At 38.9% G+C, this 22140-nt stretch overlaps 1 protein-coding gene across 1 annotated transcript in view; it reads right to left on the reverse strand.

Annotated features, from left to right (window-relative positions):
- ift172 (intraflagellar transport 172) overlaps positions 1–22140 on the reverse strand; it is a 40618-nt gene that overhangs the window by 12315 nt on the left and 6163 nt on the right. Inside the window, exons 9-35 of the mRNA XM_079831687.1 lie at positions 21491–21614; positions 20523–20618; positions 20269–20430; positions 19811–19864; positions 19545–19648; positions 17759–17844; positions 16397–16509; positions 16142–16309; positions 14825–14961; positions 14615–14722; positions 12904–12988; positions 12696–12788; positions 11439–11516; positions 10614–10862; positions 10371–10449; positions 10108–10228; positions 8996–9140; positions 7320–7409; positions 6824–6921; positions 6243–6378; positions 5979–6095; positions 5730–5872; positions 5506–5599; positions 4364–4428; positions 3213–3393; positions 2382–2479; positions 1182–1311 (exon numbers count right to left, since the gene is read on the reverse strand). Coding sequence (XP_079687813.1) covers positions 1182–1311; positions 2382–2479; positions 3213–3393; positions 4364–4428; positions 5506–5599; positions 5730–5872; positions 5979–6095; positions 6243–6378; positions 6824–6921; positions 7320–7409; positions 8996–9140; positions 10108–10228; positions 10371–10449; positions 10614–10862; positions 11439–11516; positions 12696–12788; positions 12904–12988; positions 14615–14722; positions 14825–14961; positions 16142–16309; positions 16397–16509; positions 17759–17844; positions 19545–19648; positions 19811–19864; positions 20269–20430; positions 20523–20618; positions 21491–21614 — 3154 coding nt within the window. The remainder of the gene's footprint in view (positions 1–1181; positions 1312–2381; positions 2480–3212; positions 3394–4363; positions 4429–5505; positions 5600–5729; positions 5873–5978; positions 6096–6242; positions 6379–6823; positions 6922–7319; positions 7410–8995; positions 9141–10107; positions 10229–10370; positions 10450–10613; positions 10863–11438; positions 11517–12695; positions 12789–12903; positions 12989–14614; positions 14723–14824; positions 14962–16141; positions 16310–16396; positions 16510–17758; positions 17845–19544; positions 19649–19810; positions 19865–20268; positions 20431–20522; positions 20619–21490; positions 21615–22140) is intronic.

Raw genomic sequence — 22140 nt, forward strand, 5'->3', positions numbered from 1 at the left:
TGTCGCGTCTCTGACAACGCGCGCGCCCTGAAGGCAGATCGCGCGCAGTGAACGCAGTGTCAGCTGTCCTGTGACTAAAGTAAAGTCACTAAAGTAGCTTAGAAACTCAACCGTTATAGGCATGTATTTTAATACCTTTGAAGTAAGTACAGCAGCTTCATAATGAATAGAGACGGTATGAGTAATTCTCACACACACACACACACACACACACACACACACACACACACAAACACACACACAATCACTCTCTCATTAATGCATTCTAAAAAATGTAATATAGGCCTACTGTGTTAATTTATCTGTATCTGATGTACAACAAACAGAAATCTGCTCCATAGACAATAACTGCTGAAAGTGAACCATTTCCTTCAAGTACTTTAAAATCACAAAGAAATGCACTTTTTCATTAGAAAAAAAAATCCACCTTTTAATAGTAGAAAATATTTACAGTACAAACCTTATCAGTGAACTTGCTCAAAAACCTTATGAGGGCAAAAAAAAAAAACATTCAAAATAATCGTTCATTAATCGTAATCGAGGTCAAATGTTCAATTAATCGAGGTTTTTATTTTTGGTCAAATCGTTACAGCCCTACTATCGCATATAAAAAACATTTTTACTCACATAAGTGTGTTGCTTTATTCATTCATGTAATCTCATCCTGTCTGCAAATCCAGTCTCTTGTTTATAAACAAATCCGTGGTTAAATGAAGAAACAAACGCGCAATGTCTTCCCCATGTGAGCTGGATATTCATTAAAAATAAAGTTCATCCATGCATTCATAATATTGGAATCTGAATGAAGCTTATGTGGTATGTTTAGAAATTCTATCCGGTTTAGCTCTATGTAGGCCTGTGTTATGTTAGTGGCATGAGTCGATGGGCGGGGCTACAGAATCAGGCGTTGTTATTCTTCTGTTGAGGCGGTGTTTCACCACACTCTGACGTCATAGCCTGGCACATTCTGAGATCGAGCGTTTGCTGGGCCTGGTGTCAATAAAAGCTTTTCTTTGACTAACAAGGAAGTTTTCAGCTCTGAAACGTACAGGATATTCTTATATTACCATGACCTTTTATATATCAAAAGCTCAAGGGAAAGTTGATTTCTCAATTCATGTCAAGCATGAAGTTAGAGGATATGATTACTGCTGCCAGGTGGTTCTGAGTCTGGACTTTACCTTCATCCAACACTTCATCAGCAAGTCCATGTTAGATGAGTCCTTCACTTTCAGATAGCAGTCCACGGCTCTGGTGTACTCTCCTGTCTGTTCCCACTCCTGAGCCTGCTCAACCATACCTTCCACACCCCTGTAAACACACACATATTCTAATTATTTCTCACGGAATTGTAAGACATTGTCATTTGTTTGCCATTTCCTTCTTTCCTTCCATCTCTATTGACGTCATAGTACTCATGGGAAGAAAAACACTCACTGCTTTTTCTAATTCTGCAAAAGCAATACTACAAGTACTACAATTTTGTTAGTGCTGATTATTTTACTATGAGTGTTTTGAATAAAGACTTGAAACCCCTCTTTATGAAAGGTCTTCAGATTTCTGTGCTTCAAATCTTGAGATGACATGGCGATTAATGACCGTGAAAGCTACATGAAAAACCTTCAGCTTTAAAAAATCAAGTAGCATGTTTTGTGTGCATAAATGTTTTGAAATGATGGCTTTAAAACTGCTGGCAATTTATTGAATTTCACGGCTGTGAAGATGAGCACTCAACCAGTATCAATTTCCGCCTCGTACTACATAAGGTTCGGCCGAATGGACAGGGGCAAAACAAAGCAACATGGCTGAAGGGACACCTAAAGAGACACACACCCTACACCTCTGCCTTTGGAAAGAGAAAAAAACACATTTGGGATCATAAAGTGGCCAAAGGAGTCAATCATAAAAGACAACATGGCAAGAAAGTTTAGATTCCTGATTGAAAATAGGTTAATGATACAAGAAGCCTATATTACTACTGAGTGGGCCTTGAACTGACTATGCAAAATGTTTCCCCTTTTCTTCCCAGGGAAGACAGCGAAGAAGCCTTTGATGTTTTCCCACAAGTCATTAAAAATAGGAAAATTATCAGTGGAAACGGATTTGCTGCGTGTCTGCGCGTTAATGAGCTGCTCATTATGGATTTAATTTAGGATAAAAAGCTGCCATGTTCTAATAAAGGAGGGAAGCCAGGCAATGAAAAGAGGATCTGAATGTAGTTCAGAGCTGCTAGCTTTTCCACACAACTGCAGAGCCCTAGTTTCTGAAGAACAACAAACAAGGGAGGATTTTCTGATACAGCGAATGAGACACATATGAAAGTATGGCAGGAAAAAAAGAGAGAAACAGATAGTAGAGAAGTTAAAAGAGAGTTCTTTTACCAGTTGCCCTCGCTTTCATATTCCTTTTGAAGGACGCTCAGCTTGCTGGGCAAATAGTCTTTACAAATCCGCATTGCATCAGTCCACATCCCAGCATCCTGGAAAAGGAAAATATGATTCTTCAAAGCCTGCATAACTTAATATTCATATTTTTGCCAGTAAGAAGAAATCTTACATTTGTTGTTTTAATGATAACAATCTATTAAATTAAAATGTAATTGTGATCAATTTTGTCTTCTGTAATTCTAAAGTTACATTTATTGTTGTTGATATTATTCCTGACATGATGTAAATTTGGAATAATTATATAAAAAAATGTGGTTTAATTCTTTAATTCCAATTTAACATTCAATGCAATAAATTATATAAAAAGTATTTATCATTCTTGCTGACACGCTGCTCACAAAGGTTTTTTCTACAGAACGATCATGTACAACTGAGAAAAACAATAAAAATGTATAGATATTTCACAATTATATTATGAACAGTAAGTCAATGCACTTTTAGAGTTTTAGAATTACAATCATAAAATTTCATGAAAATGAATGATAAAACCACCTTTTTTGTTTGACAGAAACAAAAATGGAACAAAATCAGGGAGAGTAAAGGACATTTTTTGGGTGAATTATCTGTTTAATGTTTGGTAAAACAAACTTCGGAAAGTAGCTACCTTGAAATTAAAAATGTTTAGAACATTTCAATCTCTGTGTGCTTTAAGAGGATGCTGACTACAGCATGGTTATCTTTAAAAGGCATCAAATCCATGATATTCTACAATGAAGAAGACTTTTGTTTCATCGTCTAAGTACAGATTGTGTTTTAAACTCTTACTTTGTAGTATTTAATAGCCAGTTCAGGCCTTTGTGCCCTAAGCAGGTAGGCTTCAGCTTTTTGGAATTCCTTCTGATCAAAACAGAACTTGGCCTGGCTCACTAGAATGTCTGCCACACTTTCCGGATCATGAGCCTCTGCCACTCTCTGGGCATTACTCCAGTCCTTGTTATGGACGTGCCTGCAATAGAAATAGACACCGTCATCCATATTTCAATCCTCATTTTGAGAAATTCTACGATACGATGTATATACAATGACCACATAATAAACATTAAGTCAGTTGGATTAAATACATTGAGACAATTATGCAAAACCAATGAAATAATTAACCAAAGTGTAGTCAAATGTGCATGTTTTTTGTTGCACTTTATATATGGATATTTCTCTTATAAATGTAATTTATAAATCACCATGAAATAAATGTACCTATTGTTTGTTTTTTTTTTAACTGCAAAGCTTAGTTAAGTCTTAATCAGTATTTGCATCTTGTTTTACATTACAAAGACATCTTAACATCTTCAAAATAAGATAAAATAACTTGCATGGGAAAATAGGATAAAATGAAAAATATATGCCTCAGTTATTTTTTCTTACTCCATTGGCAAATGTATTTTTAAAGTATAAGTTTCACAAAATATTGTTATATTTGTGTTTACAAGAAAAACTGTTTGCCAATCATGTAATAAAAATAAACATAATTCAAAATGTTTTCTGAAAACAAGTCTTCTTATCTTACATTCTAATAATAATATTGTTTTATTTATAATATACTATGATGAATACTATATTATAATATTATAAAATATATATTTTAATAGTATTATATTATTGTTTCAGCGATGTTTAGTTATTTGTATAGGAAAACTACACAAATATGATTTCTTGGAGTCATCACATCATCTTTATTTCACTGAAGTGACTATTGTTGTGCCACTGTAGCAGTGCCAGCCCCACTCCTGCATGAGATCTACAAATCAAACACTCTCAATCCCTGTGCCACCTGCTTCCAGCCACTCTTTGCTTATAATAAGAGAAAGTGCAGAAAAGTAATCTATGCAGACAAAAAGTTCTGAAGCGATGCAATCCACCCGATAGAGTGGTCTGTGTGTGTACTGAGATAGGAAAGTGTGATATGAAAGCTCACTCACATTAGCACAGCCTCCTTTGGTTTCCCGGCTTTGATGAACTCAGTCTCAGCCTCATTGAATTTGCCCTTAAAAGTTAAAAATTACAATTATACTTGGCACCATGCAATCATTAATAACTAGAATAATAAACTCTGGGTCTGGGTATTAATAATAAGAATAAAAACTCTGTGTGGGCCTGTCTTAGTGTAAGTGTAGAGTAATATGTCATAACACATTTTAATACATCAATATTTTCAATCGATTACACTTTTTTACAGTCAGGTAGCTACAATGGCTGGTGGATGTCAAATTTTTACCAGCTACACTGCCGTTCAAAAGTTTTTGATCTGTAAGATTTTTAATGTTTTTAGAAGAAGTCTCTTCTGCTCACCAAGGCTGCATTTATTTTATTAAAAATACAACAAAAATAGTAATATTGTGAAATATTATTAAAATGTAAAATAACTTTTCTATCTGAATATATTTTTAAATGTAATTTATTTCTGTGATGCAAAGCTGAATTTTCAGCATCACTACCCCAGTCTTCATCACGTCACATGATCCTTCAGAAATCATACTAATATGCTAAATTGATGCTCAAGAAACATTTATGATTAGTAACTGGAGTAGTGATGCTGAAAATTCAGCTTTGCATCACAGAAATAAATTACAATATAAAATATATTAAAATAGAAAACAGTTATTTTACATTTAAATAATATTTCACAATTTTACAGTTGTTGTTTTTTTTTGTCTTTTTAATAAAATATATGCAGCCTTGGTGAGCAGAAGAGGCTTCTTTTAAAAACATTAAAAATCTTAACGATCAAAAACTTTTGAACGGCAGTGTATTTTTTTATTTATATTTATTATTTTTTAAAACTATATTGTTAAATAAAATAAATTTTATTTATAATTATTATATGTATTTACATTTATTAAATTAATTAAAGTAGGCCTGTATAAAATAACTATACTAAAAGTCCAAATCAGACATTCAAAAACTGAACCAAGTAAAAAAGACCCCAGTTTAATTTGCATTCACAGTCCTTGACCTTGAAAATGGACTTTCTATCTACTTTACAATCACACCCGCATTTCTCCGGAGACGTGGCGGTTAACAGTGGAGAAAAGAAGAATCATTTCTCCAAAGTCAGTAATACCTGATCTTCAAGGAACATGGCATTTTTGAGATGGATATCAGGAATCTTCTGTTTCATGGACAGTCGGGCCAACTCAAAGGCAAAGTCAAATGAGCTAAAAAAGACAAAAAGTACATAAAGACCAGTTTTACTATTATGCATCAGTTAATTGTTATCTGTATGTACCAATGATACCTAAAGATAATTAAAAGACAGAAAAAGGTCTTGACTTAGCATAGACTTACTTGTTATCAGCTGCAAAGTCAATGGCGGTTTCCAGAAAGCCAAACTTGTTGAGCAGTTTAACTGCTGCCTCTCCTCCAAGACCTTTTGCCCACAGGTAGGCCACTTGCTTATGAGCACTAGCTCCTCCATGGGTCTTCGCTATCTGTGGCAAAGACATGAAGAGCAACTTCCAATGTCTGAATCTCTCTACATTCTAAATGATTTCAACTCCAATACCATATAAGACCATGTAGTGTGCACACACATACCCGATAAGCTTCCTCCCACATATCATTGACTCTATACATGTTTACAGCAGCTTTCCAGTCCTGACCCTCTAGGTAGTGATACTCCGCTTCCTGAAACCTGGATTCAGCCTCTAGCTCCTGTGATAAACATAACAACCGTGACCACAGAGGATTTACTGAGCCATGAACAAGACTAAACTGCACCAAAAGATATTTGGATCAAATGTGTTTTGTAACTTAATGTGAATAAGACAAATAAAAAATGGCCCAAATGTTCTCTTGAACCTTGGCCAGGTGAATGTGCGTTTCCTGAAGCAGGTCTTTGTGATGAATGGCAACTAAACGGATCATGTCATCATACATCTTGTTCTTCTTGTACATAGTGATGGCCAGGTCCGGTTCATCTACTGTGGTAAAAAGCCTATAGACAGATTTCAAATATGTAAAAAGGCAGAAATATCACACATGACAGTCTCTTAATTCATAGTCAGAATATAACGCTTTTGTCTATCAAAAATTAATTTATATATTAATTATCATAAAAGATTCATGGTCAGATAAAAAAAAAGGCTGTGTGTGTGTGTATGTGTGTGTGTGTGTGTGTGTGTGTGTGTGTGTGTGTGTGTGTGTGTGTGTGTGTGGGGACTGGTAATCCCTACGTTATGGGGACAAAATGTCCCCACAAAGATGGCAATATCCGAAATCCTCGTCCTCGTAGAATATACAGTATGTACAGTATAAAAACCATTGCGCCTATGGAAAGTCCCCATAAAACATGAAAACACAACGTGTGTGTGTGTGTGTGTGTGTGTGTGTGTGTGTGTGTGTGTGTGTGTGTGTGTGTGTTTGTGTCTGTGTGTGTTTACCTTTCGGCTTCTTTGTGCTTCCCCTCTTTCTCTAACTCTTGTGCTCTGCTGATGTAAAGGGCAGACACATCCTCTTGTGTCATGCACTTCACAGCAAGCTGTGTTGGAGACGGACAGAAGAGAACAAGAGAGGAGAACAAAATGATACATAATAATTCCGATGTAAATGGATCGTGATTAGTAATAATTTAAATGTAAATTGTTCATGATTTGAATTAAGAAAAAAACAAAAGCAGTTGTTTTCTCAGCTTCCATTCATCAGATTTATAATTACCACTACACTGATTTATTAGCATGTTGCTATGTAGTTGTGTTCTTGGTGGTTGCTAGGCAGATGCTTATTGGCCAAAGTCAAAAGAGGCCAGCCCAATGTTTAAATACGTTTCGGTTCTCTCAATGTAAATCTATGGAATTTTTTCAGATGTTTAATAGCAGACAAAAATATTAGCACTAAAATATACAGCTTTTATTAATTAATGCGCAATGTGACACTTACCTTATGAGCTTGCTCCCATTGCCCACTCTGGGTGTACATATCTATAGCATCTTTAGTATGATCACCCTTCACAAACAGACGTTCTGCCACCTGTAACTCAGAGAAATAAGAGTAGCCAACACAGATTCAATTAATATCATGTTTTTAGAAAGGTGAGATCATGTGTTAAAAGGTAAAAAAAATTGATTAAAAATTAACAACATTTAAATAACGAGTCAATACATTGCGAGGCTGCTCACTGCAGAGCAAATAGGTGGAGCATACATATAGCGAGGATGTAATTTGGGCCTAATGGGTGGAGCTAGATCCTCCAACCACACCCTAAGCCTACCCACAACTCAATCCCTCCACCTCATTAGACATTCAGAGAGTTAGAGCTGGACGTCATTTGAATCTGCAGTGAGTACTGGATTATTGCAATTCTTTATATCTGGGGATGTCAAAAAATCGTTTGCAGTTGGTGCAAAATGCCGTGGCCTGACTGGCACAAGGAAATGCTCTAGTATATCTCCGGTGCTGGCCTCTTTGCACTGGCTTCCTGTTGATTTTAGAGTGCAATATAAGGTCTTGGTTTTTAAAGGTTTACATAGTCTTGCTCCAGAGTATATTTCAGGCCTGTTACAACATCACTGTGCTGCTAGACCTTTAAGATCGTCGCAGAGTCTCCTTTTGAGTGTTCCTAAGTCACGGTTGAAGACTAAATGAGAGCGCGCTTTCTCTGTGGCAGCGCCACGCCTCTGGAATAGCCTTCCTCCGCATATTAGATCCTGTGACTCGGAATGTTTTGAATCTGTGTTGAAAACGCATCTCTTTTCTCTTGCTTACAACTGCCCATAGGGGCTTGGAGTCTGAGAAGTGACATGTATTGGGTGTATTATCAATTGTTGATTTTTTTGTAATGTTGAGAGTGTTAAGCACTTTGGTCAACTTGTGTTGTTTTTAGACATGCTATAAAAATAAATGTTGATTTGATTTGATTTTGAGTACCATTTACACAAGCAATCCTTCCAAACGTGTTTTTGTCTTAAGGCGATTCACTATGGTAACATTATAAGTGTTTATATTTTAGACCTGTCAGGAGGGTTGTTGTGGGAAATTGCGCACATGCGTCACACTCCCGTACGCATCTCGTCATACCCGTAAATAGAGGCTACTTTGCGGCTACTTTGCTGTGTGTATGGTGTGGGATTGGCATAGGTTAGTTGTCACAAGAAGATATTGACATGGTTGACAAGGAGCAAGCTAAATATCCAATCTCCAGGGAATCGCCCGTTTTAAACAAACGCCAAACAGAGGAGAGCAAAAAGATAAAAGGCAAAAAGAAAATGTAGCTCGTAATAAAACGAGAATCAATATTGACTTGGCTTTTTGGAGATGGCAAGAACTGAGGGATTTGAAAAGTGTTTTTATTACACAACAGGTGAGTAAGGTATTTTACTGAAGGTTCATTTCATCATGGTTGTTGCAGCGCTGTGCTGGAATTTATTTTAAAAAGTGAATGTTGTTTGAGCAGTAGGCTGACCATATTCATCCGCACAGTCACGCTGAGCCGAAGCACAACCAGAACAATGTTCTTCTGCAAAATGCATGCAGTTTTGTTTTTTAACCGCTACAAGGCCAAAAGTTACATAGTGTACCTTTAATATTTATATTTAGCTGAAATGTGCTTTTTTCACCTCAAACTCCTGTACGGAGGCATAGTGCTGGGCAATCTTCAGGTAATATTTGGCAGTAGTCTTGTCCTCCTGTAGCTCCAGTATGTGCAATGCTTTCTTCCACTGGCGTGCTGCAATTGCTGCCTCTATGGCCTTGGTGGAACGTCTTTATCAGAGAAGGAAACATGAGAGTCAGATAAGGACAAACAAAATGGCGCCTGCCATGTTTAGGGGCGGGAAGCCCTAATACACACTTGTATTTAAACTGACTTGTCAGGTTGAGAGTGTCTATATTTCGTCATGTAAATAGCAATCCGCCATGGTGCAAGCGCAACTGGCTTTTAAAGGGAATGGGAGATGACACTCTGATTGGTTTATTGCACGTTACTCCCAAAACACACCCATGACTCATTAAGGCCCTGATCACACAGAACGCGTTTTTCAGGTTCGAAAACGCGAGGCGCACTGCACTGCCTTTTATTGGTCAACGTTTTTCTATTTAGAAAATAGCAGTTCGCTGCGTTTTTTTTATGTTGCTAGGAAACCCCCGAATCAGCTGTGCTGTCAGTCTCATTGAGGTAACGATCACCAGAACGGAAGGCCCGCCTCTCCATTCATTCGATTGGACAATAGAAAAAAAAACGCGATGACGTCGGCCGCTTTTCCACTCAGAGTTGATTTTTTTTCAACTTCAAGCGCTCAGAGCGCTCCTTCTAAAACGCGAGGCACAGCAGGCGGTTAAAACGTGAGGCGCCCGGGGCGCATAAGCAGCGCGCATAACACTCTCTGCCAACAGAAATCTATCAAAAAAAGGCGCCTCTCGCTGCAAAAACGCGTTTTGTCTGATCGGGGCCTAAGAGACCAGGTACAACCCTTTTGGACCATGCGCCTGGCACACCAACCATTTTTTCCATCATTAAACTAGCAAAAGTGGATTCGGACATGCCCTAAGTGCACCTGCGCCATATGCTTCAGAACATGCGCTTTGATTGTTAAAATAGGGCCCTTGAACTTAATTGTATAAAGCACCATTAAAATGAAACAGAAAATAAAAATATAAAATGAAAATAAAATAAAAAAATTCTAAATATAATAGCCCTGATCTATAGAGGTTTGTTACTCTCGAGACTCACCCAGCTTCTATGTAATGGTTGATAGCAGCATCCAATTGTTTCTGTTGCACTAGGTAGTCACCCCACACTTCCTCCAGCTTTACAACTTCTGCAGGAAAGGCAATGCGAGCCAGATCCACCGCTGTGGAAGCACAATGCAAACAGCAGAGGTCAATGAAGGCAATGAATCTATAGCTCTGATGCTTTTCATTACAACCATTGACTTATTGTTTTAATTGTAACGTAACACCCTATTCTGATCTGTTATTACCAGCTATGCTCACCTTTCTTAAAAGCATTTCCCTTGCGGTAGCACTCCAGGGCTCTCTGATTATTTCTTGTCCTTTCAAACAGGTCGCCTGCCTGTTGAGTTCAATAATCATTATGATTAGAAAAAATTCCCTTTGTAAAAATACAATGTCAGTTACTTGGGCGGGTGGTTCTGCTACTCATATGAAAGTTATAAATGCAAGGATCTTAACAGTAGCCATCTTGTCAAGCCACATACCGTCTCAGGCAAAACTCACCCTTTCATAGAACTCTCCTTTGATGAGCGCAGCAGTGATGCGGCTGATGATGTCTTGGCTTGATAAGAGCTCATCTCTGCTCATGGCCAACCAAGCAGCTTTGGCAGGAAGTCCCGCTTTCAGGTAGAGGTTAACAGCACCAGTGAAGTCTCCTTCATTCTCCTTCACCTCACCGGCCTTCTCATTCTGATTGGTCTCCATTAAGTAAGAATAGTAACTGCGTCTCAAATTGTCCAACTCTGGGTGGCCCTTTATGGAATAAACACATTTAATATTAGTAAAGCTCATCATTGTACATAGTTAAGACAGCAGCATACAAAGGCTTATCAACTCTTATAAGGGATGAAAAAACTCTTCCTATATTATGAAAACATGGGATAAGTTGTGTGGCATGCCCTGCAAAATATAACTAACCAAATAAATGAAAATATGACCCAGACCTGTTAAATACATTATGGGTTCGCATAAAATGAAAATAAACATGGTTTGTGTTGTCTATAATATGTTTTGAGCTGTTCATTATTGACTGCTGATGGCATGAACCCATCAAAATTCAATAGACAATAAGAATCCAGACAACAATTTTGTATATTATTGGCAAAGTGTAGTTAATGGCAATATTATTAAATTGCCATGTTTGATTTTAAGGACATTTTGTTTACTTTTGTACAATAAAAAAGTATGGTTCTGTGTTGGATCACCACTTGAGTTCTAATACCCAGTGTATCTGGATAAAACCTGTTGAGAACCGCTGTTTTAGGCTAAATAAAAAACAAAAAACTGTTGACTAGACTTTATGAAAATTATGTTATAAACAGATATTACCTTCGCCTCTGCCACTGCAATACAATCATCCCACATGTGGAGCTCCTGGTACATTTCCATCACTTCATCCACTGCATTCTGAAGGGTTACAGAAATATTACTCAGCAATCAAGAAATAACTCAGTTCTGCTGTTCCCACATATGAACTGTCCAAAGCCATTAAACTCAATTGACAAATATATAAAGAAAAGTAGCTTTTTAAAACTGCAATTTAAAAGTTGCATTTCATAACATTATGACCACCCTCCTAATATTGTATCCCCTTTTGCTGGCAAAACAGCCCTGACCCGTCGAGGCATGGACTCCACTAGACCCCTGAAGGTGTGCTGTGGTACCTGGCACCAAGATGTTAGCAGCAGATCCTTTAAGTCCTTTAAGTTGCGAGGTGGGGCCTCCATGGATCTGACTTGTTTGTTCAGCACATCCCACAGATGCTCGATTGGATTGAGATCTGGGGAATTTGGAGGCCAAGTCAACACCTCAAACTCGTTGTTGTGCTCCTCAAACCATTCCTGATCCATTTTTGCTTTGTGGCAGGGCGGATTATTTCCTTGAAAGAGTGTACATGGTCTGTAACAATGCTGAAGTAGGTAGTACATGTCAAAGTAACATCCACATGGATGGCAGCAGAACATTGCCCAAAGCATCACACTGCCTCCGCCGGCTTGCCTTCTTCCCATAGTGCATCCTGGTGCCATGTGTTCCCCAGGTAAGCGACACACACTCAGCCAGGCCACCTTCTTCCATTGCTTCCAGTTCTGATGCACTGCTTCCAGCAGTGGACAGGGGTGAGGATGGGCACCCTGACTGGTCTGCAGCTATGCAGCCCCAACAAACTGCAATGCACTGTGTATTCTGACACATTTCTATCAGAACCAGAATTAACTTCTTGAGCAATTTGAGCTACAGTAGCTCGTCTGTTTGATCAGACCACACAGACTAGCCTTCGCTCCCCACGTGCATCAATGAGCCTTGGCCGCCCATGACCCTGTCAACCGTTCAACACTGTTCCTAATATATCCCACCCACTAACAGGTTCCGTGATGAAGTGATAATCAGTGTAATACACATCATAATGTTATGCCTAATCTGTGTATATTTTATATTTATATATGAATTTATTAAGCAGTTTGTTTATTTGGCCATTTTGAAATTACATTAAAATGTACATATTTTAATATAAAGTGTTGAATTTAATACTTTGGTAATTGCATTAAGTCATACTCCTAGTTGCAGATATTCAAAACTATTCCTCACCTGTTCCATGTAATACATCTCTGCAAGCTTAAAGTTCTTATCCAGCATGGCCAGCCGCGCCTTCACCTGGTAGTGGTCTGTACCATCACCGTCCTACAGGAGGTGATTGTGCATAAATGCATAAGCACAAGTACAACAACAGAAATTTACATTCTACAACTGTGCAGACATAATAACTAGAGATGCCACAGTTTGATGCAATACATACATTTTCCTTTGAGACAGCATCTGCAATCTTGTTGGTCTCATTTAGGAATCGGGCTTTGGACACATCCCCAAGGGCTGCAAAACACCTGCAGAAAAATCCAACAGTACCTCAGATGTGAAAACGCCAATAACAAATACAAATACAAACATCACGTGGCATATTTCACATTCGACCACCAATGCTGCAATAATGACAGGGCATTTAGGTTGGACAGAACTTATTGCCTATGATCAGATGACCAAAAGTGAGATCAAGCAAACCAGCAATGGAAAGAATATCCAGGCAATTCCTTCATTAGCATTCTCCTTCGCGGTCAGAGCACTTTTTCTCTGCGCGCTTTATGCAGATAAGCCTATTCATAACAAACCAATCCTTTTTCATTTAAATTTCGGCTTCAAACCCTTTTAAAAATGCTTATACAGTAAAAGGAAAACTCTAAACACGCTCACTGCCTCCTAAAGCAACTGGAAGCCTTTTTAAGAGGACCTTTGGTGCTTAGATCTAAAGCTTTTATCCTCCCGCACAAGCTCAGGTGAACGGTTTTTGCCCTTTTGCACAGATTTCACACATTTTTCTTTAGGCAGAATATTATCTGAGACGCATTTCAGCATTTAAAGTGCAACACGCAGAGCAGCTGTGCAGAATATCAGCTTTCTTTAAGGTTCTTTTGACGAATGCTTCTGGCATGAATTGTAACATTTCATTATTTTATTCCCCAGATCCATTTATAATTTACAGCAAACCTTTTTACCACCTTTTCCCTTGGAAGTCCTAAGAATTCAACAGCCTTTTTTTGACTCGAGTCAAATATGGTTTAACTGCCCCAAAATCAGTCCTGAATTACCTTGACATATTGTTGACATTTACAAGTGGGTGACTTGCTAAAGGTAGTTCTAAGCAAGTTTTTACAAGTACGTTTTAATAAAATATATATTCAGTATTTGTTACTTATTTGGCAAGATATTTTAAGTACAGTGTGGCTGCTGTAAATACTTTCATTTCAAATGATCAAGTAAATGTATATATTCATGCTATGACCCCTTTAAAATGTATCGCTAATTCAATGCGTTTATATTTAATTTAGTTCTGTAGCGGCAATTAAATGCTGCATATTAAACAACGCGGTGCTGGACGTGAAAATAATAACTGCGTCGTGCTGAAACTAGCGAAAAACACTTGCGTCGCGTCTGCCGCCGCATTGCGCTGGGTTTATGATAGGGTCCTAAAAGTGTCCTACTTGTAGCTAAGGATGACTACTTTGTAAAGTTCAAAAGCTACAGAGGAATTTAAAGTCTGTATGAAGCAGAAGTTGCGATAGTCTTTTGTCCCTATTGTGACGCATGTCAGAGTGAAACAGCTTCTCCAAAAAAAACCACAAAAAATTAGGGTGATTTTGTAAATCGACAATTGATTAGATAATTGGATCATTGTTGTTTGCTACTGCTGTGATCTTGTGTGAGTGACAGGTTATATACTGCAATATTCCATTTAAAAAAATAAGAATTGTCAGTTTGGATTTCATGGTGACTTATTTTTTTGTAAAATAACCCCAAGACGGCTCTGTAAAGGAATTCAAACAAACTACAATATGTTTTAAGTCTGTCACTGATTCCTAGTTGTCAAGGTTAGACACATGATTCGGACAGCTATGCTGAAGTCATCGCAGCAGTAGCTGAGTCATAGAGGTGGGCATCTGTCTTGCTTGTCTAACCTCTCAGCGATGTGGAGCTGTCGTGCCTCCAGGGAGAGTTTACTCAAAGTCTTCCACATGGCCTCCGTCTCTGCCGACATCTCCAGGGTCTCCAGGAATGCGGTTGCTCTGCACGCACACATATACAAGTCCAGCTATGAATAAGGATGCTTAAATAATTGAGGTCTAGTTCATGTTTTATTGCAGGTGGCTGTGGTGTTTTGTTTTTACCTGTAATAGTCACCATCATCAATGGCTGTGCCAAATTCAATCAGCCCCTCATCTAGAGTGTAGGAGACCGAGTTAACCCCTTCAGTCACAATGACTTCAGTTTTGCCATTGGATCTCTCCAGGTCAACAATATCACCCTGTCGCCAACACAAAGTCACATGATTAAACTCACAGTCGACTCAAACAAGAAACTAAGACAATGACGAATCGAATTCATTCAACAGTATTTAAGTGCAAAATATGCCTTATTCACCTGCAGTTCATTTTACCACTTTATAATTTGTCCTACTGATTATGGCTGCAATAATTCATAAAATAATGATCAAATGTTAAAAAAAACAATGTTACACTACCATTATACCTTTTGGGTCAGTAAGAATTTAAAGGAAATTAACACTTTTATTCAGTAAGGATGTATTACAGTGAACAAACGTGACAGAACAGACATTCGCAATGTTACAAAAAAAAAATCCTGTGTCTTTTGAACTTTCTATTTATCAAAGAATCCTTAAAAAGTCACTGTTTCCACAAAAATATTAAGAAACGCAACTGTTTACAACAATGATAATAAGAATGTTTCTTGAGCACAAAACTAGCATATTAGAATGATTTCTGAAGGATCATGTGACACTGAAGACTGCTGAAAATGTAGCTTCTCCACCAGAGGTAAATGGACTGCATTTATTTAGCGCTTTCAACAGACCAATGGCCATCAAAGCACTTTACATATTGCCTCACATTGACCCATTCACTGATTCATTCATTGATTCATTCACTCATTCATTCATACACCAACTGCGGTGTCAGCCATGCAAGGCGCCATCCAGCTCGTCGGGAGCAGCTGGGGTTAGGTGTCTTGCTCATGGACACCCCAACACTTGGTCAGTTGGAACCGGGGTAAGAACCACCAACCTTCTGGTTAGTAGACAACCTACATGAACCACTGAGCCACTGCCACCCCAGGTATAAATTACATTTAAAAATATATTACCATAGAAAACAATTATTTAAACTGTAATAATATTGCACAATACCATCAAAATTTAAATTTTTGATCAAATAAATGTCTGGGTGAACATGGATGAGACTTCTTTTAAAAACCATAACAAATCTTTTGAACCGTAGTGTTATATCAAAACATTTTCTACATTTTAAAAAGCTAATTTGTGTCTGAATTGCAATGGTGGAGCAATTCTGTGAGTTGTTTGCATCGTTGCTCGCTTTGAATAGTTCTTTTAGTTAATCAGGTGCTTAAACAACATAGAATGTGCAAATAAAATCACTGTTCACTCTGAGTGAGCTGTGACTTCAACTCACCTTGAGGGGAAACATTGTGACCCTCTCTGGGCTGTCGATGGTGTACCAAACACACAGGTTTCCTCTGTTCTGTGCCACAACTACATCACTACCCGGTACCCACTGAACATACGGACAGAAACTCAACATGGTGCTCTTCACGCTACTCTCGATGTCATACAGGTGGAGCTGAACATGGAAAAAGAGACAGAAGTGACACATTATTCTGATTTTATTAGTGATCTTAGAGCTAAAATAATAACGTTTCCCCCTTACCCTGAGTTTCTTGTCCCTAAAAAGCAGTTTACGCCCCGTTTCATTCAGTTCCAGCCAGTCTATCTTGGAGTCGTGGCTTATAGTGCCCAGATTATACCCACCCACCAGGTCCACTGAAAAAGACAAGAAGAGAGAAGGATCATGGGAGATGAATGCACCAAATACCAGATGCAGATTCTTTTCTGTTGATCCAAGGTCAGAAATGAAGCATTATAATTAAAACTTTTAAAAAGTACAATGCTTTTACACAAAGAATGGATGGAGTATTTTCCAGCCAAAAACAAACAAAAAGCTGTAATAATCAGAATCATCAAATTCGGAGATCCATTTACTGCCATGAATGTCACCATACACTCACACACATACACAAAGACATGCTGCAAAAAAGGCATTGCCTTTCATACAGACCCCGACCATCCATGCCCTAACAAAAACAAATCAATGAGTCTTTCATGAATCACGTTGTGTGACGCTTCCCTGCATTTCTGGCTCTTTGTTCACAAATAACCATTCTGATGGGAAGCATCACTTATGGAGGGGGGCGGAGAGGGGAGAAAGAGAGGAAAAACACTTTCCAATTTGCACTTTCTGAACAGGTTTTAAGCACATGGATCAGTGAGGGGGAAAAGCACTCTGCTGTCTGTCAGAGGAAAATAAATTGGATGAAAGTTGTTTCTCATTTTCACCACCTGAAGAAGAAACAAGGCAAGCAGGACAGAGGGAGCATGCCAGGACTTAATTAGCACAGGAAGTGGTCAGAGCTGTGGCAGATGGCTGGCGGTAGCCGGTGAAGGAGAGGGCTGTGACGATGACACAGCAGGGTAACTGTCTAATTGAAAGGTAACGTCCGAACCAAACACACCTTCCTACTGTCCCATAAATCTTTTCTCAGCAGAATCAAAAAATGGGTCATATGGAGAAGGTGTCCCATTTAGAGTGGAAACAGACGTTTATGTAATCAATACCATCGATGACGACATCGATTAAGCTAATGATGAGAACAGACTTTCCTTTATGAGCTAATGTGACTCTAACTCCGTATAATTGCGTGCATTTTTGCATTCACTCAATGAGCTAAATGTCTAAATTAATCATAAACTGACAGCAATAAGAGCAAGAACATGTGTTTAGTCAAACTTTAAATAAAATGAAACGCTGAAGTGCTGAAAAGCACTTTAAAAATAAATATATAGAGTTGCATATTTTTCTGTCACCCAAAGTCTTAAATCATTCCAAAGTAATTTAACCGTATTCTCCTCAATGATAATGTGTTATTATCCTTCAACTACTAAAATTATTATTTCATTTTAGTAAAAATTCAAGAGAACATACCCCTGCCAGAAGTAATGGGCAATAACTTACCGATAGCAATAGTTTTGATGTCAATCAGGTAGGCCAACTTTTTGTTGTCCTCCACTCCCTTCTGCCTCCTCTCATTCAGACGCACGCTGCAAACACAAACACACAAACCAGGGATTGAACACTTCCTGTGGGTGCTGAGGGACCTGTCAGTGCTCCATCAAGAGGAACCAAGCACTGCAATCTGACAGCACTGACAGGCTTTATACATGAATGCTGATTTGTGATGACTAGGTCTGCTCACTAAGAGCTTGCTGTATGCATCAACAGCAATAGCGGCTTTCAGAGCAGAATGACAGTAGAAGGACAACTGGGAAATCCAAGGTAAACCCCTCCATCTAGTGGTCAGTTTTATATATGATTTCTGTAGGAAAGTAACTGCCTATTATCTGTTCAAAGGTGTTGTTTGCAATTCAATAATGTTATAACATTAAATGGTGCAACAGGAAATGACATAGGGTGGGGCTTGTATCCATATACATCGATCAGGCATAACATCATGACCACCTTCCTAATATTGTGTAGGTTCCCCTTTTACTGCCAAAACAGCCCTGACCCGTTGAGGCATGGACTCCACCAGACCCCTGAAGGTGTGTTGTGGTATCTGGCACCAAGATGTTAGAAGCAGATCCTTCAAGTCCTGTAAGTTGCGAGGTGGGGCCTCCATGGATCAGACTTGTTTGTTCAGTACATCCCACAGATGCTCGATTGGATTGAGGCCAAGTCTCGTTGCTGTGCTCCTCAAACCATTCCTGAACCATTTTTGCTTTGTGGCAGGGCGCATTATCCTGCTGAAAGAGGACACAGCCACCAGGGAATACAATTTCCATGCAAGAGTGTACATGGTGTGCAACAATGCTTAGGTTGGTGGTACGTGTCAAAGTAACATCCACATGGATGGTTAGACCCAAGGTCTCCCAGCAGAACATTACCCAAAGCATCACACTGCCTCCACCGGCTTGCCTTCTTCCCACAGTAAATCCTGGTGCCATGTGTTCCTCTGGTAAGCGACGCACACACACACACACGGCCATTCACGTGATGTAAAAGAAAATGTGATTCATCAGACCCGTCCACCTTCTTCCATTGCTTCGTGGTCCAGTTCTGATGCGCACATGCCTATTGTTGGCGCTTTTGGCGGTGGACAGGGGTCAGCATGGACACCCTGACTGGTCTGCGGCTATGCAGCCCCATACGCAACAAACTACGATGCACTGTGTATTATGACACCTTTCTATCAGAACCGGCATTAACAGCAATTTGAGCTACAGTAGCTCGTCTGATCGGACCACATGGGCCAGCCTTCGCTCCCCACATGCATCAATGAGCCTTGGCCACACATGACCCTGTAGCCGGTTCACCACTGCTCCTTTCTTGGACCACTTTCGATAGATACTGACCACTGCAGACCGGGAACATCCCACAGGAGCTTCAGTTTTGGAGATGCTCTGACCCGGTCGTCTAGCCATCACAATTTGGCCCTTGTCAAACTCGCTCAAATCCTTACGCTTGCCCATTTTTCCTGCTTCCAACACATCAACTTTGAGGACAAAATGTTCACTTGCTGCCCAATATATCCCACCCACGTGCTGTGATGAAGAGATAATCACTTCACCTGTCATAATGATATGCCTGATCGTTGTATAATATGATATAATGTATATTTTAATAGGAAATGTCATTACAGAGGCAAAGAAGGTTTTAATATATATATAATTTTTTGATGAAGGATTATAAAAACAAATGTAGCAAAAAAGTCAATATTTTTTTCAGTGTAATAATGGCAGACCTGATGAGGTGTGGGTTCATAAACTCTGTTCGAACAGATCCTAGTATTTCATTGCTTCCGTATTCCACCAGTGCCAGCTCTCCAGCGTTGAAAATCATGCACACCTAACCAGGAAATATAGCAATTTACAATTAGCCAGCAATGACTTTAATTATATCAGCTAGAGTTGCATGACTCATCAAACCCAGTCATTTTCCTTTGTACCATGCTCTTAAACAACTGAAGCATATTAATAACACACAATAATACAATAAAACAGACGGTACCGTTTCATTTTCAAAGAAAAACTTTTCATTTCCTCCAGAGCCCTGCCACGCCACCTGTAATGGGAGAGTGATGTTGTTTAATGAAGTACATCATTGTTGTCTTGCACTTTTGCTTTCCACTACATTACACAGAAAGAAGCAGACAGACTCCACAGCCAAGGCCCTTCACCATTATCCTGTTTGTCACACTGAATTTTCTTCCGACTCCCATAAGAGCACTTTGGAAACTCAATTAAACATGGATTAACACAGTAAAGCCCTTGAACTTTTAATTAGACATTTTAAACTTTTGTCCCCCCGATGAAGCCGTTGACTCTGCTAAAATATCAAGCAAAATTGTCCAGAAATATATTAATACAGACAGTGATCTAAATAGAAGCATTATCATTCTGACAAAACTACATAACCGAAATAATGCAGTTGTAAATAATCAAACAAGTCCAAACCTGACATCCTACCTCACTTAGTTTGTTGGACACCAGGTCTCCCAGCAGCAGTGTGTCCGAGGTGTGAGCCACAAGATATCGATCCTTCCCCATGACTTTCACCTCATCTATCTCATAAGCATATTGAGACTTCAGCACAACTCGTGTGCCGGTGGACAAATTCTTCACAATCACCTGGGAGGGTTTAAGAAAAGTTTTTTTGTTTGTAGGATATAAACAAGATTAAAAAAAACGTTGCACTTTAAATATCTAAAAGTAATGCTCACCTGACTTAGTCCGACGTATATCATCTCAAATTTGTTCTTGTAAATACTCCTGCGGAGACAGCAGTCAAACATCTCGACACCTCCACACAGTGTGCCCTGCAATTTACAGATGGACATTTAATTACACATCATCTCCACAGTCCCTCAGTTGTCCCAAGTGGCAAAGCTGGACATCAACATCATTGAGCCAATGCTTTTGGGGTCCTGCTTATCTGTTACCAAATTATAAACATTGTGCAGACAAACTTATGAGCAGAAATGGGATATTTGGGATATTTTCAGGATTAGTGCCCTAAAGTTTTAATATAGCAATCCGATTAGTTAAAACTGTTCCGTTTACACTTGTAAATGTCACCACAAAACGAATATAAATACGATCTTCAATTCCTATGCTATATACAAAATCAATGTAGCTCACGTCATCGAAAGCATTGCAATGTATTTAGCATCAGCTAAGCTTATTTCAACATCAACAATGAACACAATAGGAGCGAGAGCTATGTCAGCAAAGGTGAGAGAATATAGCGCTCACTGAAGTCCCCGCTCACCACTTTTAATAAAAACTTTTAATAAAAATTACTCTGTGCTGAGCTTTCATGATGTGACACCAAACATTATAACACATGTGGTAATGCGTGTTGCAGTAGCGCTGTCATATTTGGCTACCAGGAACTGATATAACACGCTCTCGCATGCTTTTTTTTTTTTTTTTAAATAAAGTTAAAAATGTACATATGTGGCTTCAACAACCAGATGCATCTCAAACCACCTCCTGAAGTGTTTTGAGTTGTTGAATTTAAATCCGTCTCAAAAGCGTTTCTAGGGGCATTTACACATGGTCTTTTCACGATTGGATAGCTATCCGATCAGAGAGAATGCATGAAGTGGCCAGGTGTAAATCAGCCCAAAGATATTCTGAAAGACATTGAGGTTCTGAAATCTTTAAGAAATTGGCCATCCAGACTGACCACAGAAAGCCGAGAGCCGTCTTTCTTCCAGGATAGAGCCGTGATGGTGTACAGGTTTGGAATTTCTTTGGGAGAACCTTCATCCCAGGTACCTTTTCGAGGACTCCAATTGAAAACTCGCAATCTAAAGAAAAACAAAAGATATGTCAAGACATTGGCCGAATGTTTTCGTTTTCCATTTTAAGGGGGCGGGGGTCTAATGCTATTTCATGCATTCTGACTTATTTACACTGTTAAAGGGTTAGTTCACCCAAAAATGAAAATTCTGTCATTAATTACTCACCCTCATGTCGTTCGACACCCGTAAGACCTCCGTTCATATTCAGAACACAAATGAAGATATTTTTGTTGAAAGCTGATGGATGAGAAAGGCTTCAGATAGGCCTCCATTGGCATTCAGTACATTAATACTCCCAAGACCCATAAAAGGCACTTAAAACGTCGTTACAAAGTCCATCTCACCACAGTGGCTCTACAATAATTTTATGATGCGACGACAATAGTTTTTGTGCGCAAAAAAAAATCAAAATAACACCTTTATCCAGCTTGTTATTGTCTTCCGTGTGTGCCTCCACGACGCATGCGCGAGAATATGACGCAGATCCGGCGCTCGGACACATGACCCAGAAGGGATTTGTTTACAAGCAGAG

The sequence above is a fragment of the Gobio gobio genome (assembly GCF_949357685.1).
Source record: "Gobio gobio genome assembly, chromosome: 12".
In the NCBI taxonomy this organism is placed as follows: Eukaryota; Metazoa; Chordata; class Actinopteri; order Cypriniformes; family Gobionidae; genus Gobio; species Gobio gobio.